Source organism: Marmota flaviventris, chromosome 7 (assembly GCF_047511675.1).
Source record: "Marmota flaviventris isolate mMarFla1 chromosome 7, mMarFla1.hap1, whole genome shotgun sequence".
Taxonomy (NCBI): domain Eukaryota; kingdom Metazoa; phylum Chordata; class Mammalia; order Rodentia; family Sciuridae; genus Marmota; species Marmota flaviventris.
Window position 1 is genome coordinate 113,330,223 of NC_092504.1, and position 18,045 is coordinate 113,348,267.

Sequence of the window (18,045 nt, forward strand, 5' to 3'; positions counted from 1 at the left end):
AAGCAATATGCTTGCTGTACATATATACATCAATATTAGAGCACAGACATTACAGGATCATGCTGCCATTCAAAAGTAAGGTGCCACATTTTATTACAATCAAATGGCATCCAAAATGCAATATATTGCTATGAAAATGCAAAAGTTTTCACAGATCAGCATTTATGAATTGGGTTGGTCACAATGAAATGGGATTTTATTTGATAGAAATGGAAAAAATTATCATAAATATATAGACCAATATATAACATTGAAGAACAAGAAACAGAAGGGAAATAGTGCTCTTGCATATAGGTCAATTCGCTTTGCTGCTGTTGGAATAACGGGTTTGGCAGGGGGAGGCTTCTTATTGTTCTTTGCCTGAGATTTCCCAAGTCCATTGTTGACTTCAATGGGTTTTCCATAGCAGTCATAATTGGATAATTCAAAATCTCTTGGTAAGCTTCCAACAATGCTGAAGTCATTAGATCGCAGGTCAGACTTAGAAGTACAAACCTTTTTACATCTGGTCTCACCAACCTGAGGATAAAAAATTAAGAACAGAATGCATTTAGATGGTACATCTAAAATTTTCTACTTACAAAACACTCCTCTTCAAAAGTATTTTTTTAAAATGGCTGATTTGCACAAGAAGGTGTTTGTTTACACCACAAAGGACCAACAGAGATAGTAAACAACTAATGAAACTATCAGATTGTGTTAACATTTAGGGTTTTGAAATATTGCCTAAATAACAAGAATGTATCATGCAATAAAAGTTTGATTGGTTATTTTACATTAGGCTTGTAAGAGTTGTCTCAGTTTGAAGACCAAGTAATAAAAATTCATCCTTGTTCCAGTATGCAATCACGGTACAGATAATATTGCTATGATGTATGGGTAACAGAAATCTCCTACTTCTAATCTTGAATTTCCCTACTGCTCCTATTTCTAAATAGGGTTGTTTATAAATAACAGGCATTTATCCCTTTAATGAGACAGGTCAAACCTCATGTACAAATAAGAAGTAAAAGATCGTCTCAATTACAAAGCAAAGATTTGCTAGTGGTAGGCATTCGTGACTTGTTTGTTAAAGTTGCACAAAACTATCACAGAGAAAATACAAAGAAATTTTATATACTTCACCTAGATCATACAGTACAGAGATTATTGAATTATTAGTCTTTAAATTTGAATCATTTCCTTATAAAACACATAATAATTCTTTCTCACTGAACTCTTGTCTAGCAATCAGAAATGTGCTTAGAAAAATTAAAGGTACAGTTTAACCACCAATGCCCTAGAATAACACTATTACAAAAGTCCATGGAAAGGTGACCTAATGACTCAGTTGCTTAATTTTTTTTTTCTGTTCTTACAACTGAGTTTTGTGATTTGTCTTTGGAATCTTCATTATTGACATTTAGCAACTTTTTACTGAAAAGGGAAACCACCTTATTATCTACTGTTTATTACAGTTACTCTATATTTTGCATGCTTTGTATAATTAATATATTAACACATTCTGTATATTGCATTTACCTTTACTAGATTATGGCTATATTTTAAAAATAGGCCTAATGTAATAAATAAAACAAAACAAATTTTATTCACCAGCAATAATTTAGGTATCAGAAGACTATCTTTTATTTGACATACATTTCCTGAGCAAGTGCTGGATGGAAGTGTTCAGAAATAGAGAGCAACAAATAATCCAGACATGCTAACTGAAAAAGTAAGTTCCTCAGAATTTATGCCTCTCATCAAACAATAACACTGCACTCCTTTATTGACCTTGGATATGCTAACTACTCTGAGTTAACCATTATATTTATATGGGATCATTGTATACGATCAAAACATCACATTGTACCACAAATGTACAAATATTATGTATCAGTAAAATAGTAAAAATAAAAAATTAAATGATGAAATAACAAATTGATGCTCATTTTTTAAAAAGCACATACAAATGCATTTATATGTACTCCTGACATTATATATTTAGTTTTTTTTCCAATCATGGAAATTTATTATATTATTTTTTAAGTTAACAAACAAATATTGGCTTCATTATTATGCACTTTATTCACATCTATATATTGGGTAAGAATTTTATTGAAAAATGTTTATATAAATAAAACTGTAGAAAATGCACAAAACATATTGATAAGGAGGAATGATAATTAGGGAGTTAAAAGTTCACCTTTGCAACTTCAAATACTTTTAGAAAAAAAAGATGTGAATCACCAATATGTTGAGCTTAGAGACTGTTTGTTATAAGCTCACATGAAAACACAGTCTCATCGTGGTTTAATGGGGACTTTGTTTTAACTTTGGTAGGCCAAAGTGAAGAAAGAGGATCTTCCCCTGACCCCACTTTTTAAATATGCAGTTAAAATTTATCTATTGTAAGACCCCCACTGAGCCTAAAAGAGCTGTCCCTACATTTGGAGGGTGCCAGCACAGGTTCCAGGACTGATTAGTGGAGAGAAAGAGTCCCGAGCATAACAACTAAAGTCTAATTTCTTTAAATATGACTTCAGGAAGCACACACACATGCACACACTCACACTCACATGTTTACCTTTGGCCCCCATTCACTGTCCCACTGAAGTTGTCCAGAATGAGTTTTTAAAACTATTTTTAGCAACTCATCCACCATGTAAGTACCACTGTGTGTGCACATGTAAGCACATGCACAAGCATGTGCACACACACATACACACACATACTTGCACACACATGTACCTTTTCTGTTGTTGCTCCAGATAGAATCCCAGACAGAAGACCACATGGAAAGCTCAAGTTTCCAGTGCCAGTTAAGGCATGTGTCAGCCTCTATGTGGTTCAGTGAACTTTTTAAAAGAGCAAATCACTGCCTTGATTGGAGCAGAAGTTAAGAACAGACTCCAAGTATGAAATCTTCCCATTATCCTCAGAATCTCAGAGCAATCTTTAAATTCAGGGATTCTGGGAATCCCAGTCTTAACTTTCTCCCTTTAGAATTCTGGACATCAAAGGCTTTAGTTGCACTAAAGAATTCACGTTGCAAAACAAAGGAGTACTCTAGCTTCTGCAATAGACTTCAAAAGCATAACTCCTTATCACTTATTTTTACTTTTGCACAAACAAGACCAAATGGTTTTACTGTAGAAATGTACTTATTATAAATCAGAATTTATTAAACAGCTTAAGATGTGATTTTATTGTCTGTAAGTAGCTAAACATGCGACCAAATTTATATGATTGTGACCTATGTCACACATGAATATTTCAAAATTTTAAATCTTTTTGTTTATATAACCATAATCTTTGATGAAGCATTTTAATAATTTAAAGATTTTTTTCCTATACAGTTTATTATGTGGCTATAGAATACTATGTTTATGCAGAGAGATTATTTAAATATAATAGACATGAAACTAAAAGAATAACTTCTTCAGGTTAAAGCAATGTACAAAAGCAGTCCAAAAAACTTCAGGTTGGTTATATTAAGATTTTTACCCTTTTAATTCACTGAAACCTCTCTCAAAGATATATTGGAGAATTCTTATATTCAAACGATTAGAGTACTCTTTGTGCTCGTGTGTATGTGTGTGTACATGCCAGTGGAAAATAATTTTTAATGATATGATACAACTGAATAAGTAAGATTAGTTTCCCAACTGAAGGGAGGGGGGGAGGGTCTTTGAGGTTTTAAATAAGTCATGATTCATTAACTAGTTGGCTGATCTTTTGTTTCATTCATCAGAGATTTCACACATACAAAAAGTTGATACTTTACACCTTATTAGAATATCAAATATATACATGAACATATAAAAGTGCTGGTAGTATGAACACCATTTTCAGTAGTTGAATTATGGAAAGAAATAAACTGCTTAAAATAATAACCCCACTTACTAACCCCACTTGTCACATAAAAGGAGAAATGTGAGTGAACTATCAAATTAGTGATCCAAATATTAAAATAGCTGAGAAAGTATTATCCTTAAAATTTGAAAAAAAAATCTGCACATTCCTAAAAATAAGTATGGCTGTGTTAATCTATAATTTATAATTTTTCAATTGTTTCTTAGTATGAATATATGCCTCATTTACTTTCATCATATAAATTTCTGTCACTTCTGAAATTACTGGTAGCAAAAACAAGGTAGCACAATAAAGAAGTTGCCAAGAATTTTTTAAAAAAATGATGCAGATAAAACATTTCTAATGCTTCAAACTTTAGCCTCTAAGACTTTTTGTGGTCCTTTTAAGTTTCCACTGATATGCATTTAAAAGCAAATATTTAGTGCAGTATTTCTTGATATGAAGACTTAGGCATGATTTCATGGTGATAAGATTTATTCTACAGAAGATACAGAGGAAATAATTTGCATCTATCAAATGTTAATCAATCCTTATTCAAAACCAAATCATCATTATGTAAAAAAACAACATCTCATTGGTGGACAAATAGCAGCTTTTATTATTTAATTTACTCCCAAATTATGAGCATGCATATTGTTTGCATTTTATTCATAAAACCTTTGGTGTATGACTCAGAAAAGGTGCTGTGGAGAGGGTGATAATACCCATAAAAGGAGAAATATGAGTGAACTATCAAATTAGTGACCCAAATATTAAAATAGCTGAGAAAGTATTTACCATTAAGATTTGAAAAAAGTCTAGACAATTATGTATATATGATGATAAAATTTTTGTATGCAGGCCACAAACCTCATACTAAAAAACAGACTAAATTATTGTTTATCTTTTCTACCTTTTAAAGTCATTCTTTTCTTGAGCAAGCACAATATTATTTGGAAATGAGCTTCAATTTCTGTAGTCCAAATTACATTATACTTCCATTAATTACTATTGTCATTCCACATAAAAGTAAATGACATAGCACCTGATTGAAATTACTTGGCAAAAGGCTATGTTTGGAAAAGTGAAATACATTGAAACAAATGAAGTTTGAATCCAAAACCACAAATATATTTTTCACAGGAAAACCACTATCATGAAAGAAAACAGAAAAATAGAATTTAAAAATTGTTTCCATTTTATTATACTTTCTTTCATGCATCCAATATGGAGCAATCTTATAAATGAAGTTACAGAGTTTATGTAGGTTTGATGTGTACATTCAAGCTTATTTATTTTTACACTCATCATTTTGAAATCTGTCTCAAAATAAAAATATTACCTGAGTATAATATTTATTGTGGAAAGTTTATTTTCTCTGATGGAGACTAAGAATAATTTACATTTATTTCCAGAGATTAAAATTTCTGGTCAATTCTTACACTATGTAAGCACCTCTCTGATTTTTATAGCAAAAAGCCATAGCAGTTTCAGAATCCAGAGAAGCCATGTTATTATTAGCAGCTAAAAACATAATTAAAATACAGAAGTTCTTAAATGTGTTGAACTTTTATTCACTGGGTTATTATTTTAATGCTTGAAAGATAAATTTAAAATAACATAATTGAGTCTAATATTTCAGGGATTCTCTTTTCCTTCATATCCATGTTCATAAATAATCTTAATATGCTCTATAATGCTCTAAAAAGCTGCTTCCAATTAGTCTCCTTCCATCAATATTCTACTTGACAGAGTACATTAAGATGTCAAGATCATCCACACATTGGTACTCTGTTACTAGGGAATTTCTGCAGTTATTAAGACCCCATAACACACCAGTGGATGGAACTGATTATGGCATTGTTGGAAAACAAGCATCTGTTCTGTGGAACATCCTTGTTTTATGCACCAGATCTCAACCAAAGCTCAAGGTAGAGGGATCGGTGGGATGGAAACTTGAGGAACTCCCACCTTGGTACATTAGCAACAAGGCCCCTCTCCCTGTGCAGTGTCCATAGAGACTATATAGAAGACGTGGACTTCTATCTCCACCCAGCAGTAACAAGGTACTCCTTCTCCTCCACATTGGGGTGAGATCATAGCAGCCCAACCATGCAGTCAGAAGGCACCCCTCTGCTGTGTCAATAGAGACCACATGGGGAACTCTCCATCCCACCCAGTAGTAACAATCCCACTTTTACTGAGTGGTGAACCTGGACTTCCTTTTCCTGGAAGGACAGAGTCAGAAAAAGCCAGCCGAAACAGGTTTAAACAATATTCAACAATTCATAATATAATGTGAAAATGTCTAGTTTACAACTGAAAATCATTCATCATGACAAGAACTGGAAAAAATCACAAACTGAATGGAAAAAATTCAGTGGATGTCAAACATGCAAAATCTGAAAAAGATATCAGGGCATCCGTGATAAATATGCTATAGTGAACTATCATATTATGCTTGAAAAAAATGAAAAAAAAAAAAAAAACAGAATGCCTCAGTGAAGAAATGCAAACTGCAAGCAGAAAACACACACACACACACACACCAAATGGTAAATTTTAGTACTGAAAAATACAATAGTAAATCCTAAAGCTTATGGATGGTATCAACAGGAAAATGGAGGGGCAGAAGAAAGAATTGGTGAACTGAGAGGTATAACAGAAGATATTATCTCATCTCAAAAATAACACAAGAAAATAGATGGGGAAAAATGAAAAGAGCCTGGGGACATAAAAATATTACAATGGCTCTAACATTTTTGTAATCAGAGTCAGAAAGATAGGAGAAAGAGGGCATGTCTGAAAAAGTACTCAAAGAAATAATAACTTAAAACTTTACATATAAACAGGAGACATAAATCGACATTTTCAACAAGCTGAACAAATCACAAAGAAGATTAACCTAAAAAAATACCAGAAACATTTAATTTAACTTCTGGTCACTAAAGACCAAAAAAGAACAAATTGAAATGCAAAAACAAGTGACACTTTTCCTATAGGGAAAAAATAATTAGAATGTCACATTTTCATAAAAAGCCATGAGGTCAGAAGGAAGTGGCACAATACTGGTAAAGTGCTAATAGAAATGAAGTGTCACATCAGAGTCCCATCCCCAGAGAAAACATCATCCAGGAATGAGAGAAAAACCAATACATTCTCAGATGAAGGAAAACAAGAGTTCTCACCAGTACAACTATCCAAAAAAAAAAATGGATAAAAGAATTATTTAAACAAAAAGAAAAGAATAAAACATCACCTTGGAATATCAGAATGAAAGAAAAAATATAGTAAGAATATACAATAAGCTTTACTTCTCCTGAATTTCATAAATTATATTTTATAAGAAAATAAAAATCATAACACTGCTTAATGTGGTTCTAAATGTACACAGAAGAAGTGTGGAATATGATATGTCAAGAAATTTGTAATGTTTTGAACAACCAACAATAAAAAATTAAAAAATAAAAATAAAAAAATAAAATAAAATACTTAACATTAAAAAAAAGAAAAAAAGAAATATTTAAGGCAATTATAAAGAAGTAGATAAAAGGATGTCAAGGGAAGCATGATTTTGCACATCTACAAGCTTGTTAAGATGATGGCACCAGTAGACTGTGATTAGTTATGTATCCATGATATAGTATCTTGAACAACCACTAAAGAAGTTACACAAAGAGAATATAGAATATTCAAAATGAAACTCTAAAAATTGTTCAAGTAACCCACATGAAACAGGAAAGAGAAAATGAACAAACAAAAACAGAACAGGAACTTAAAAATGAAATATAGACTGAAATCCCAACATGTCAATAATTACATTAAGTATAAATAATCTAAATAAACCAGCTAAAACATTAGAGATTGGCAGAGCAAAAACCATAAACCAGCTACAAGTTGTGTACCAGACACTCACTTGAAATATAATGATATAGACATGCTGGATGCAAAAGGGTATGTAAAAGGGTGGGAAAAGAGATATTACAGACATGCCTTTATCAAAGCCATGATAGTTTCATATTAATGAATTTTTTTTCATTACTCTTTATGAAGTGTATTAGGAAATGTAAAAGTTATACAATCTGAAGAAGCCTCCCCAAAAGTAGCAGCTAAAGGATTTGCAGATGGTCTGGGCTTTAGGCTCGGAAAATGAGTATAATGATAATAATAACAACAACAAAGGTGCTGTACGCAGCACTATAGTTCATTCGCTTTTCTATGTAAAAAATATGTATGTGGCATACTTGTCTAGCATTTAAGGTAGGAAGAGTAGTAGTGGTCAGCAAACTTATATAGTGGTATGGGGTCTGAACATAAGCAGAGCAGATAAGATTTTTAAGATTGGAGGACAGTGTGAATTAGTTAGTCTGCTATGAAATTTGTCATTCTTAATGGAATGATAATGGTCTCCTGGTTAACTAGTCTTCCCTACAAGAAGACATCAAAAAGGGGCCCTTTAGGGTAGGGAGACAGCAAACCTTAATCAAAGAAGCTGCCTGTTGTTCCAGAACATATTATTATTTGACTCTGAAGGCAATGCCTACCATTCTTATATTAATGCCATGATCAAGTGGCAAGGCAAGGTCAAGGAATGAAACCCTATCCAATTCTCTAGCCACTAATGGTTGGACTACACAGCTCCCTCCCTGTGGGCACCTCAATAAGTAAGTAGCCTGCCTGATGTATTCTATAGGCAGTTCTCTAACTCTATGGGGAACAGGTCGGTTATTTCATCATGGGCATTGGTTCCCCCAAGTCTCATTACGGATGGAAGGTCAGTGTGGTCCTCTGTCCTTTCACCAAGGTCTATCAGATGAGAAACATAGGGAGTTCCATATTCTGGCAAGATCTCCCTGTTTAATTATAACCATGAAAACAAAGTTGTCGTGAGCAGTTAATAAATCATGTGAAACCTGGACCTTGAGACCTACTTTTGAGAACCCTGTGATGTGAGGGCTCCAGGAGAAAGCTCATTTGTAGCTTGATCCTGTCGATAGAAAAGTTCCTTGCTTGCTATGGAATTCACTAGTTCAAAATCCTTGATCTCAAGTCCCAGCTGCCCAGGGGTAGAAGAGATGGGCTTAGCGGGCTATGCCCCAACTGTGTTGTTTTTCTCAACTTCATCCTGTTTACCCTAAGAAGTTTTTCACACTGAAACCATTTAATACCCATAATTATAAAATAAATGCTCAGGTTTTCATTCCCTTTGTTATATCCAGCCTCCATCAGAGCTGGATCACCCCTTGGGACCCTGCTTTTCACTTATTTCCATGTCTTTGTCTTTATTTCTTAAATTTCTCATACCTTTAATATTTCTAATATGACTTACTGCCCTAGTTCGGGCAAACTGAATATACAACGTTGTATCATTAAACTCAGTGGAAAGTCCTCAAGACATTTTTAATTAAGTCACTGATTTTTTATTTTGTTAAGTAGTATTTGACCTAAATGTTTTGAATGTTATCTAGCCCAATATGTATGTTGGGCTCAATTCCTTTTCATCTGTGAGGGAAAAAAAGTAAGTGAATGTGAATTCTGTCACATCTTTTCACACAGAGAACAGTATCTCTCTCCTGACACTGCAGAGAGGATGGGGGGGAATCATTTCAATGAATGATGTCATTCTTACCTGCAATGTGCTAATATGCACAGGAGTCCCTGTACCATTCACAGTATTCTTTTTAGCTGCATTTCCACCTTTCCCATCTGCTTGCTCAGCCTTAGCGATTCTGGCTTTCTCAGCCTCAACTCTTTTAGGGTTGTTCAACATCACCTGGACAACAGCATACTCCACCAGTGAAGCAAACCCAAAGAGGAGACAAGCAATGAGCCAAACGTCAAGGGCCTTCACGTAGGATACTTTGGGAAGCTCAGCAGCAAGGGTGGTGCACTCAGAGGCCAAGCTCAGGACAGAGAAGATGCCTACAGAAACAGAAACAGAAATTAAAGGTTGCCTGTATCCCTAAAAAATGATGTGCACTCATTGATGATTCACTAAGTTCCTCCCCAGTAATTTTCAATGAGCCATAAACAATTCATTAGGTCCTTCTAAATCTCAAAGACTAGAAGAAATAATGTGTACATGCTTTTATAATATATAAAAAGATTATTGATTATGTTCTGGGATGTTTGTAAATACTTAACATCTTAAAAACAGACATTCAATGTAAACACAATTTGGTTCTGGTTTAAATACTGAAGTTGTCTAAACTGTTCTATGGGATCTGAGGAAATACATAGCTCTCTGATTAAAGAGGATTATTTCATTTTTCAGTTTTGTTTTAGAGAGATTTCAATTACAGAGGGAATTTACACTCATGAACAACCAAATTTGAACAAAATCAAATATACAAATATATTTTCTGATAAGAATTATTTGAAAAAAAAGATCCGATCGAGAAGACAAAGTAGAGAATATTTCTGATCGCTTCAGGAATAACCAACAGCAACGACATCAAATTAATTACAACTTTTCAACAAAAGAAATAGAATTCTACTACACATAATTTTAACTGTACATGAAAACTTAAGTCAATTTAACTAAAGTAATTAAAGCTAGCATAATACACATTAAATTAAGTAATTTTAAAGTCCTAAAGAAGAATCCCAAAAATGATTCTTTCTCAATTGCTACCCTCTATCCAATTTTCCCTTCTCACTTTCTCCCTTGCTTCATATTTTCAGGAAAAGGGAAGCAGAAATATGACCTGTTGACACAGGCTACCAGTAACACAATGGGTCAGAAGAAACCTCATTCACTCTCAAAGGAGACTCACTTTAAGTCAACTCAATTAACAGGTTAGACTTGACTCTCTGAGTCCATTTCACTTACTCGGCTGAGTACAGTATATTCTTCTTAGACGTGGCCCCTTTTAAGAATTAATGAATATATAACTACAATAATAAAAAGTATACTGAACTCTCATTTCCCTTCTGTTTAGGGGATAAGCACTATATTATTATTAATATTGGTTAAAGCACTAAAATTATATTCTATTAATTACATAATTTTAAAAGCTTCTGAAAGGTGTCAGTTTTATTAAATTGTTCAAGAACCTAAGATACTCTCTACTAGATATAGAAACTTTGTAGTAGAAATATAATGACTTCTGAAGATGAAGTAATATTAGATATATAATGATTTGATAGGCATCTTGCTATTAGAGCAATTATCCTCAGTTCTGAGGAAAAACTAAGAAGTAATTAATAGAACTGTATTTTCAATGTTCATATAGGTCTCAATGTTTTCCAAACTGGAAATAGAAAACAACCCACCATCTAATACTATTTAGCACCTGTACTACTAGCTTCTAGACTACACCATGAATATTTATCTGGATTTGTTTTCTTTTGAAAATTCATATTTTAAAATGAATCTGTACTGTAAGCAGAACATTCAACTTAGTTGTTGTTCAGGTATATACTGAATAAAGTGGCTACATTTAAATTTCTTTCTTCTTTTCAGATATACATGTTAGGAGAGTGTATTTTGACATACTATACATACATGGAGTATAACTCATTCTAATTAGGATCCCATTCTTGAAGCTGTATTTGTGGAGTTTCACTGGTCATGTATTCACATATGAACAAGAACAGTTATGTCCAATTCATTCGTCATTCCTATTTCTATCTCCCCTCCCTTTCCATTTTTCCCCTTTGTCTAGTTCAATGAACTTCTATTATCTGCCCTCCCACACCTCCTTATTGTGTATTAGCATCCATATATTACAGAAAACATTTGTCCTTTGATGTTTTCAGATTGGCTTATTTCACTTAGTATGAGAGTCTCCAGTTCCATCAATTTACCAGCAAATGACATAATTTCATGCTTCTTTAAGGCCAAGTAATATTCCATTGTGTATATATACCACATTTTCTTTATCCATTCATCTATTGAAGGACACCTGGGTTGGTTCCATAGCTTAGTTATTGTGAATTGAACTGCTATTAATATTGACATGGCTGAATAACTGTAGTATGCTAATTTTAAGTCTTTTGGGTATGTACTGAGGAGTGGGATAACTGTTTCAAATAGTGGTTACATTCCAAGTTTTCTGAGGAATATATATACTGCTTTCCAAAGTAGTTGCACCAATTTGCAGTCCCACCAGCAATGTATGCGTGTATCTTTTTCCTCATATTCTCACTAACACTGATTGTTATTTGTATTCTTGATAATTGCCATTCTGACTGGAGTGAGATGGAATCTCAGTATAGTTTTGATTTTCATTTCTCTAATTGCTAGACATGTTGAACATTCTTTCATATATTTGTTGACAAATATATGACATGAGAATCAATCTAACAAAAGAGGTGAAAGACCTCTACAATGAAAAACTACAGAACCCTAAAGAAAAAAAATGAAGAAGACCTTAGAAGATGAAAAGACCTCCCATGTTCTTAGATTGGCAGAAGTAATATTGTCAAAATGGTCATACGACCAATAGCACTTATACAGTTTTAATGCAATTCCTATTGAAATGCCAAAAATGTTCATAGAGATAGAAAGAGCAGTCATGAAGTTCATTTGGAAAAATAAGAGACCCAGAATAGCCAAAGCAATTCTTGGTGAGAAAAGTGAAACAGGAGCCATCACTATACCAGACCTTAAATTATACTACAGAGCTATGGTAACAAAAACAGCATGGCATTTGTACCAAAACAGATTTAATGTATGAGTGTATCTTAAATGTATGAGTGAAAAAGATTCACTCATACCAATGGAGAAGAATAGAAGAAACAGAGACAAACCCATAAAAGTACAGTTATCTCATACTAGACAAAGACACCATAAACATGTTGGAGAAAAGATAGTCTCTTCCACAACTGGCGCTAGGATATCTGGAAATCCACTTGTAGCAGAATAAAATATAAACCCTATTTCTCACCCTTGACAAAACTCAATTCAAAGTTTATCCAAGACATGTCTAGCAATTAGAGAAATGCAAAACAAAATTACACTGAGGTTTCATTCCACTCCAGTCAGAATGGCAATTATCAAGAATACAAGAATAAATTATCAAGAATAAATGTTGGTTAGGATGTGGGGGAAAACGTATACTCATACATTGCTGGTGGGACTGCAAATTGGTGCAACTACTTTGGAAAGCAGTATGGAGATTTTTCAGATAACTTGGAATGTAACCACCATTTGACCCAGTTATCCCACTCCTCAGCATATATCCAAAGGACTTAAAATTAGTATACTACAGTTATGCAGCCATGTCACTATCAATAGGAGTTCAATTCACAATAGCTAAGCTATGGAACCAACCCAAGTGCCCTTCAACAGATGAATGGATAAAGAAAATGTGATACATATACACTATGGAATATTACTCAGCCCAAAGAAGAACAAAATTATGGCATTTTCAGTTAAATAAATGGAGCTGGAGAATATCATGGTAAGCAAAACAAGCCAAACCCAAATAACTAGAGGCCAAATGTTTTCTCTGATATTCAGATGCTAATTCACAATAAGGGGCAGATGTGGTAGCCAGGAAAGGATTAGATCAGATCAGATTAGATTAGACTAGAATTGGATTGGAGAGAGGAATGAGGGGAGGAAGTATTGTGGTAGGAAGGAGAGCAGAAGAGGAATCAGACAATATTACTCTGTGTGCATATATAATTACATGACAGGTGTAATTCCACATCATGTACAACCAGAAGAATAAGAAGTTATACTCCATCTATGTATGATGTGTCAATATGTATTCTACTGTTATGTATAACTAATCTGAACAATTTAAAAATAAAAAAAATAAAAGGCTTACTAGTGCCCTTTTGTCAATAATAATAATAAAAAAAGACTCCTGAAATACAAGAAGTAAAATCATGAACCAATAAATGCAATGAGATGAAAAGCTTCTTCACAGCAAAGGAAACAATCAAGAATGTGAAGAGAAAGCCCACAGAATGGGCGACCATCTTTGCCACCTGCACCTCATATACAGCATTAATCCATTAATCTGCAGGATATACAAAGAACTCAAAAAACTAAACCAAAAAGAAAGAAAAAGATAAAAGCACCCAATCAATACATGGACAAAGGAACTGAACGGTCACTTTACGTGGATTTTAGTAGGAACCTCTTTACTGCTTTCCTTGCTTCACCTTTACCTGCCATCAGAATATAAAGTAGGCTACATTGAATTTGGTGAAAATTGATTTAAATTAGCCAGGTTGGTGGTGCACACCAACCTGGCTAATTTTACTAGTGACTTGGGAGGCTGTGGCAAGTCAGGGCCATCCCATGGAGCATTCCTGGGCCTAGTCACTTTTGCAGGAAGGAGGAAAGATAAGGGGGAAAAGGCAGGAGAATAAAGGAAGCCTAGGACAGATAAAAAGGGCAGAATACCTCTCTTCTTGGGATACCAGGATACAAGCTGTGGCCTCCTTCTCCCTCCCTCATAAGGAGAAGTCTATGTTACCCCTTTTTAAATAAACCCTGCTTCATAAAACAACAACAACATCAACAAAAACAAAAACAAAAGACAATTGCAAGTTCAAGGTCAGTCTCAGCAACTTAGTGAGGCCCTAAGCAACTTAGTGAGAATGTATCTCAAAATAAAAAATAAATAAATAAAAGAGCTGGGGGATGTGGCTCAGTGGTTATGTGCCCACCCCTGGGTTAAATCCCCAATACTCCCTTTAGAAAAAACTGATTAGAATTGGAGTCTGATCATACTTTAAAGCCATTAGAAGGTTCTTATGTTGCTCTGAATAATGTTCGGAATGCATTCAGAGGTGTTCTGTGGTCCAACCCTCACCATGGCTAATCTTTCGGACCTCATCTTTCATTGCTCCACCTTTACCTCATTCTGTTCCAGGTATGCTGGCCTCTTTACTGTTCACCAAATACTCCCGCCAGGAGCCTGCCTCAGTGATGTAGCCTCTGGTGCTCACTGCTCTTTTTGTTTGTTCTGTTGTTTTTATGGGTATATTATGATTGTATATAATAGTAGGGTTCATTGAGACATATGTGTAGTTGCACATAATTTGATCAATTTCATTCTCCAGTACCTCCCCTCTCCTTCCCTCCTCTATCCCCCTGCTCCTTTCTTCTAACTTAATGTTTTCTTTTCTACTTTCATGACATCCTTTTCTTTTTCTTTTCTTTTTTTTCTGTCCAGGTTCCACACATGAGAGGAAAACATATGACCCTGGACTTTCTGAGTTTGGCTTATTTCCTTTGATAAAATGCTCTCCAGTTCCATTTTCCTGCAAATGACAGGGTTTAATTCTGCTTTATGGTAGAATAAAACTCCACTGTGTATATATACACCATATTCCCTTTATCCATTATCAGTTGGTGGGACATCTGGGCTGTTCCATAATTTGGTTATTGTGAGTTGGGCTGCTATATAAATAGGTAGTCATGCATCACTATAGTATGCTTACTTTAATTCTTTAGGATAAATACTGAGGAGCTGAGGAGTAGTATACCAGGGTCATTTGGTGGCTTCAATCCTGCTCTTTCCAGGGTGGTTGTACTAATTTACAGTCCCACCACCAGTGTGTAGGTGCTCTTTTCCGCTCACATCCTTGCCAGCCCTTATTATTACTTGTATAGATAAAGTTATCTGGTTCTTAACAAAGGTGCCAAAAACATACATGGGAGAAAAGACAACTTTCTTAACAAATGGTGCTGGGTAAAATGGACATCCATATGTGAAAGAATAAAACTAGATCCCTATCTCTCACTCTGCACAAAAGCCAAACTCAAATGCATCAAAGACCTAGGAATTAGGCCAGAAACTTTTCAACTGCTAGAAGGAAACACAGGGGCAACAATCCAACATGTAGGCACAGGCAATAGCTTTCTCAATAAGACTCTAAAGCTCAGGAAGGAAAGTAATGGCAAGAATTTTAAAATGAGATGGCATCAAATTAAAAAGTTTCTGCACAGCAAAAAATAACAGGAGCATGAAGACAGAACCTACAGAACTGGAGAAAATCTTTGACAGATACTCTTCAAATAGAGGATCAATATTCATAGTATAGAAAGAGCTCAAAAAACTTACTACCACAAAAATGAAAACCCCAATCAATAAGTGAACTAATAAACTAGATAGAATTTCTCAAAACAAGAAATTCAAATAGCCAAGAAGTATGTGAAAAAAGGTTCAACATCTTTGGTAACTAGGCAAAAGAAAATAAGAACTTTCCTGAGATTTCATCTCATTCCAGTTCAAATGACAGTCACCAAGGCCACTCTTCACTCTTTCTTAGATAACTTCCTCTTTTATTTCTTCACTTCCTTCATTTCTTTATCAACATTATCTCTCCTTAAGGCCTTTTCTGGTAAGGAGGATGCTTTCCTTATATCACTGACATGTTACATACTGTATTTATTTGGTGTCTGTTTTCCTCTCAAAAGAATATAAACTCATTAGAACTAAGAAGTTTTGAAAAATTTATTAGCTACAATTTATTTTTAGCAGTTTATTTTTAGCTATTTATTTTGAGAACTACATCCCAATCTTCTTGAACAGTACCTTGAAAATAGCACAAAATAAGTATATTCTTTTTAAAAAATTTCTTTTTAGTTGTAGGTGGACACAATATCTTTGTTTTATTTATTTATTCTATGTGGTGCTAAGGATTGAACCCAGTGCCTCACACATATAAGGCAAGCATTCAACCACTAAGGTACAACCCCAGCCCCCTAAATAAATATTTTAATAAATTAAAATATATGAAGTATTTTTCAAACTGTAAAGCACTATATAAGGGTAGCTTAAAATTAACTTCTGAGTATATAATGTGAACTTTATACTCATTTTGTTAATCTTCCCAGTAGTTCCTGCAAACTTTCCCATCTTGGTTAATGTTCACATTATCTTTCTAATTTTTCTGTCAAAGAAAGAACCTTGAAGTTACCCATGATTCTACTTTCTTAAATCCCACAAAGGACACAATGACAAATATCTTTTATCATCCCTGAACTGACATTTCAGCAGAGTTATGTTTAAAGTGGTTAGATCTGTTTTTCTTGTAAACACAGAGCTGGAATTCAAAGGAAGGTTTGGCCCTGGAGACTGACTTTCAACCAGCAAATACTTTTGCCCCAGGGACTAGGGGTGTAACTCAGTTGTAGAGCATGGGCTTAGCATGTACAAGACCCTGCATACAATCCTCAGCAACAAAAAACAAAATAATTACAAAACAATAAGATACTTCTGCCCCATATAACAGAACCACCTGAATATTAAATGAAAGCTCAAAGACCTCATATCAGAAGTCTGAAAGAATGGGGATTTGCAGAGAAAAATCCTTTAAAGAAATATTAAAAGAATGGATGTCTCAAAAGTACCCTTGGAAATGTAACATTTAAATAGATAGCACTGCAAGATTGCAAAAATATTTTCAATATAAATTGATTATTTGGGAGAAATGCATGATAATTTTGACAAGTCTAAAAATTTAAATCTAGAGGGATTTTGTTCTTGTATTGGTTTGTCTCCAATACAATTTACTACATAGTTGATTTTTATCCTATAATGAATTAATTAATCTATCAATTGTCATTTTGTCATCATTAACCTTAAGATGAAATTCCCCACATTTTTTATTTTTTAAGATATCAATTTGGTCTTTGTGGTTTAATATTAAATGTAAACCATGAAATTTCTTATTCAGGTAACATTGTCCTTTTCATTGCTTCTTTCCTGATTTCCTAATCTTTAAAATCTGTACTTCATTTAATTCCTCCAGTGAGTTAGAAACAAGAGGTACACTGGTCTTTTGAATGCAAGGAAATATCACATGTAAACAAGAAATCACTCATGAAAAAATTAGAAATATCACAGTCCACCTATATGAATTCCATGTGACATTCAGAAAACACACAGACACAGAGAAATAAAAAATTTTAGAACACTCCAAAGCAATCAAAAATCTATGTCACAATGTCCATATTTTCAAATTTGTTCACTTTACCCAGAGGAAGGGCTCTTGCTAATTTTCTCAAGCAATGACTTTTCAACTCTTACATAGACACAATTTTCAAAAGAATGGCTAATGATGTTTCTATGTCATCAATTATTAAAAATAATAAATTGAGGAGCAGGAAAAAACAGGAAAGATAATTAACTCTTATGTTAAGTCATATAAAAAGATAACTCATATCATTACACTTATGTATCAGTCAATGCCAGGGTTATATTCAGAGAAAAGCATCATTAGGTGACACTGTCATTGTGT

At 33.9% G+C, this 18,045-nt stretch overlaps 1 protein-coding gene across 1 annotated transcript in view; it reads right to left on the bottom strand.

Moving 5' to 3' along the window:
* Nucleotides 1-222: 222 nt before the first annotated feature.
* Nucleotides 223-18,045, bottom strand: part of Glrb (glycine receptor beta) — an 83,923-nt gene continuing 66,100 nt past the window's right edge. Inside the window, exons 8-9 of the mRNA XM_027926678.2 lie at nt 9,464-9,756; nt 223-519 (exon numbers count right to left, since the gene is read on the bottom strand). Coding sequence (XP_027782479.1) covers nt 223-519; nt 9,464-9,756 — 590 coding nt within the window. The remainder of the gene's footprint in view (nt 520-9,463; nt 9,757-18,045) is intronic.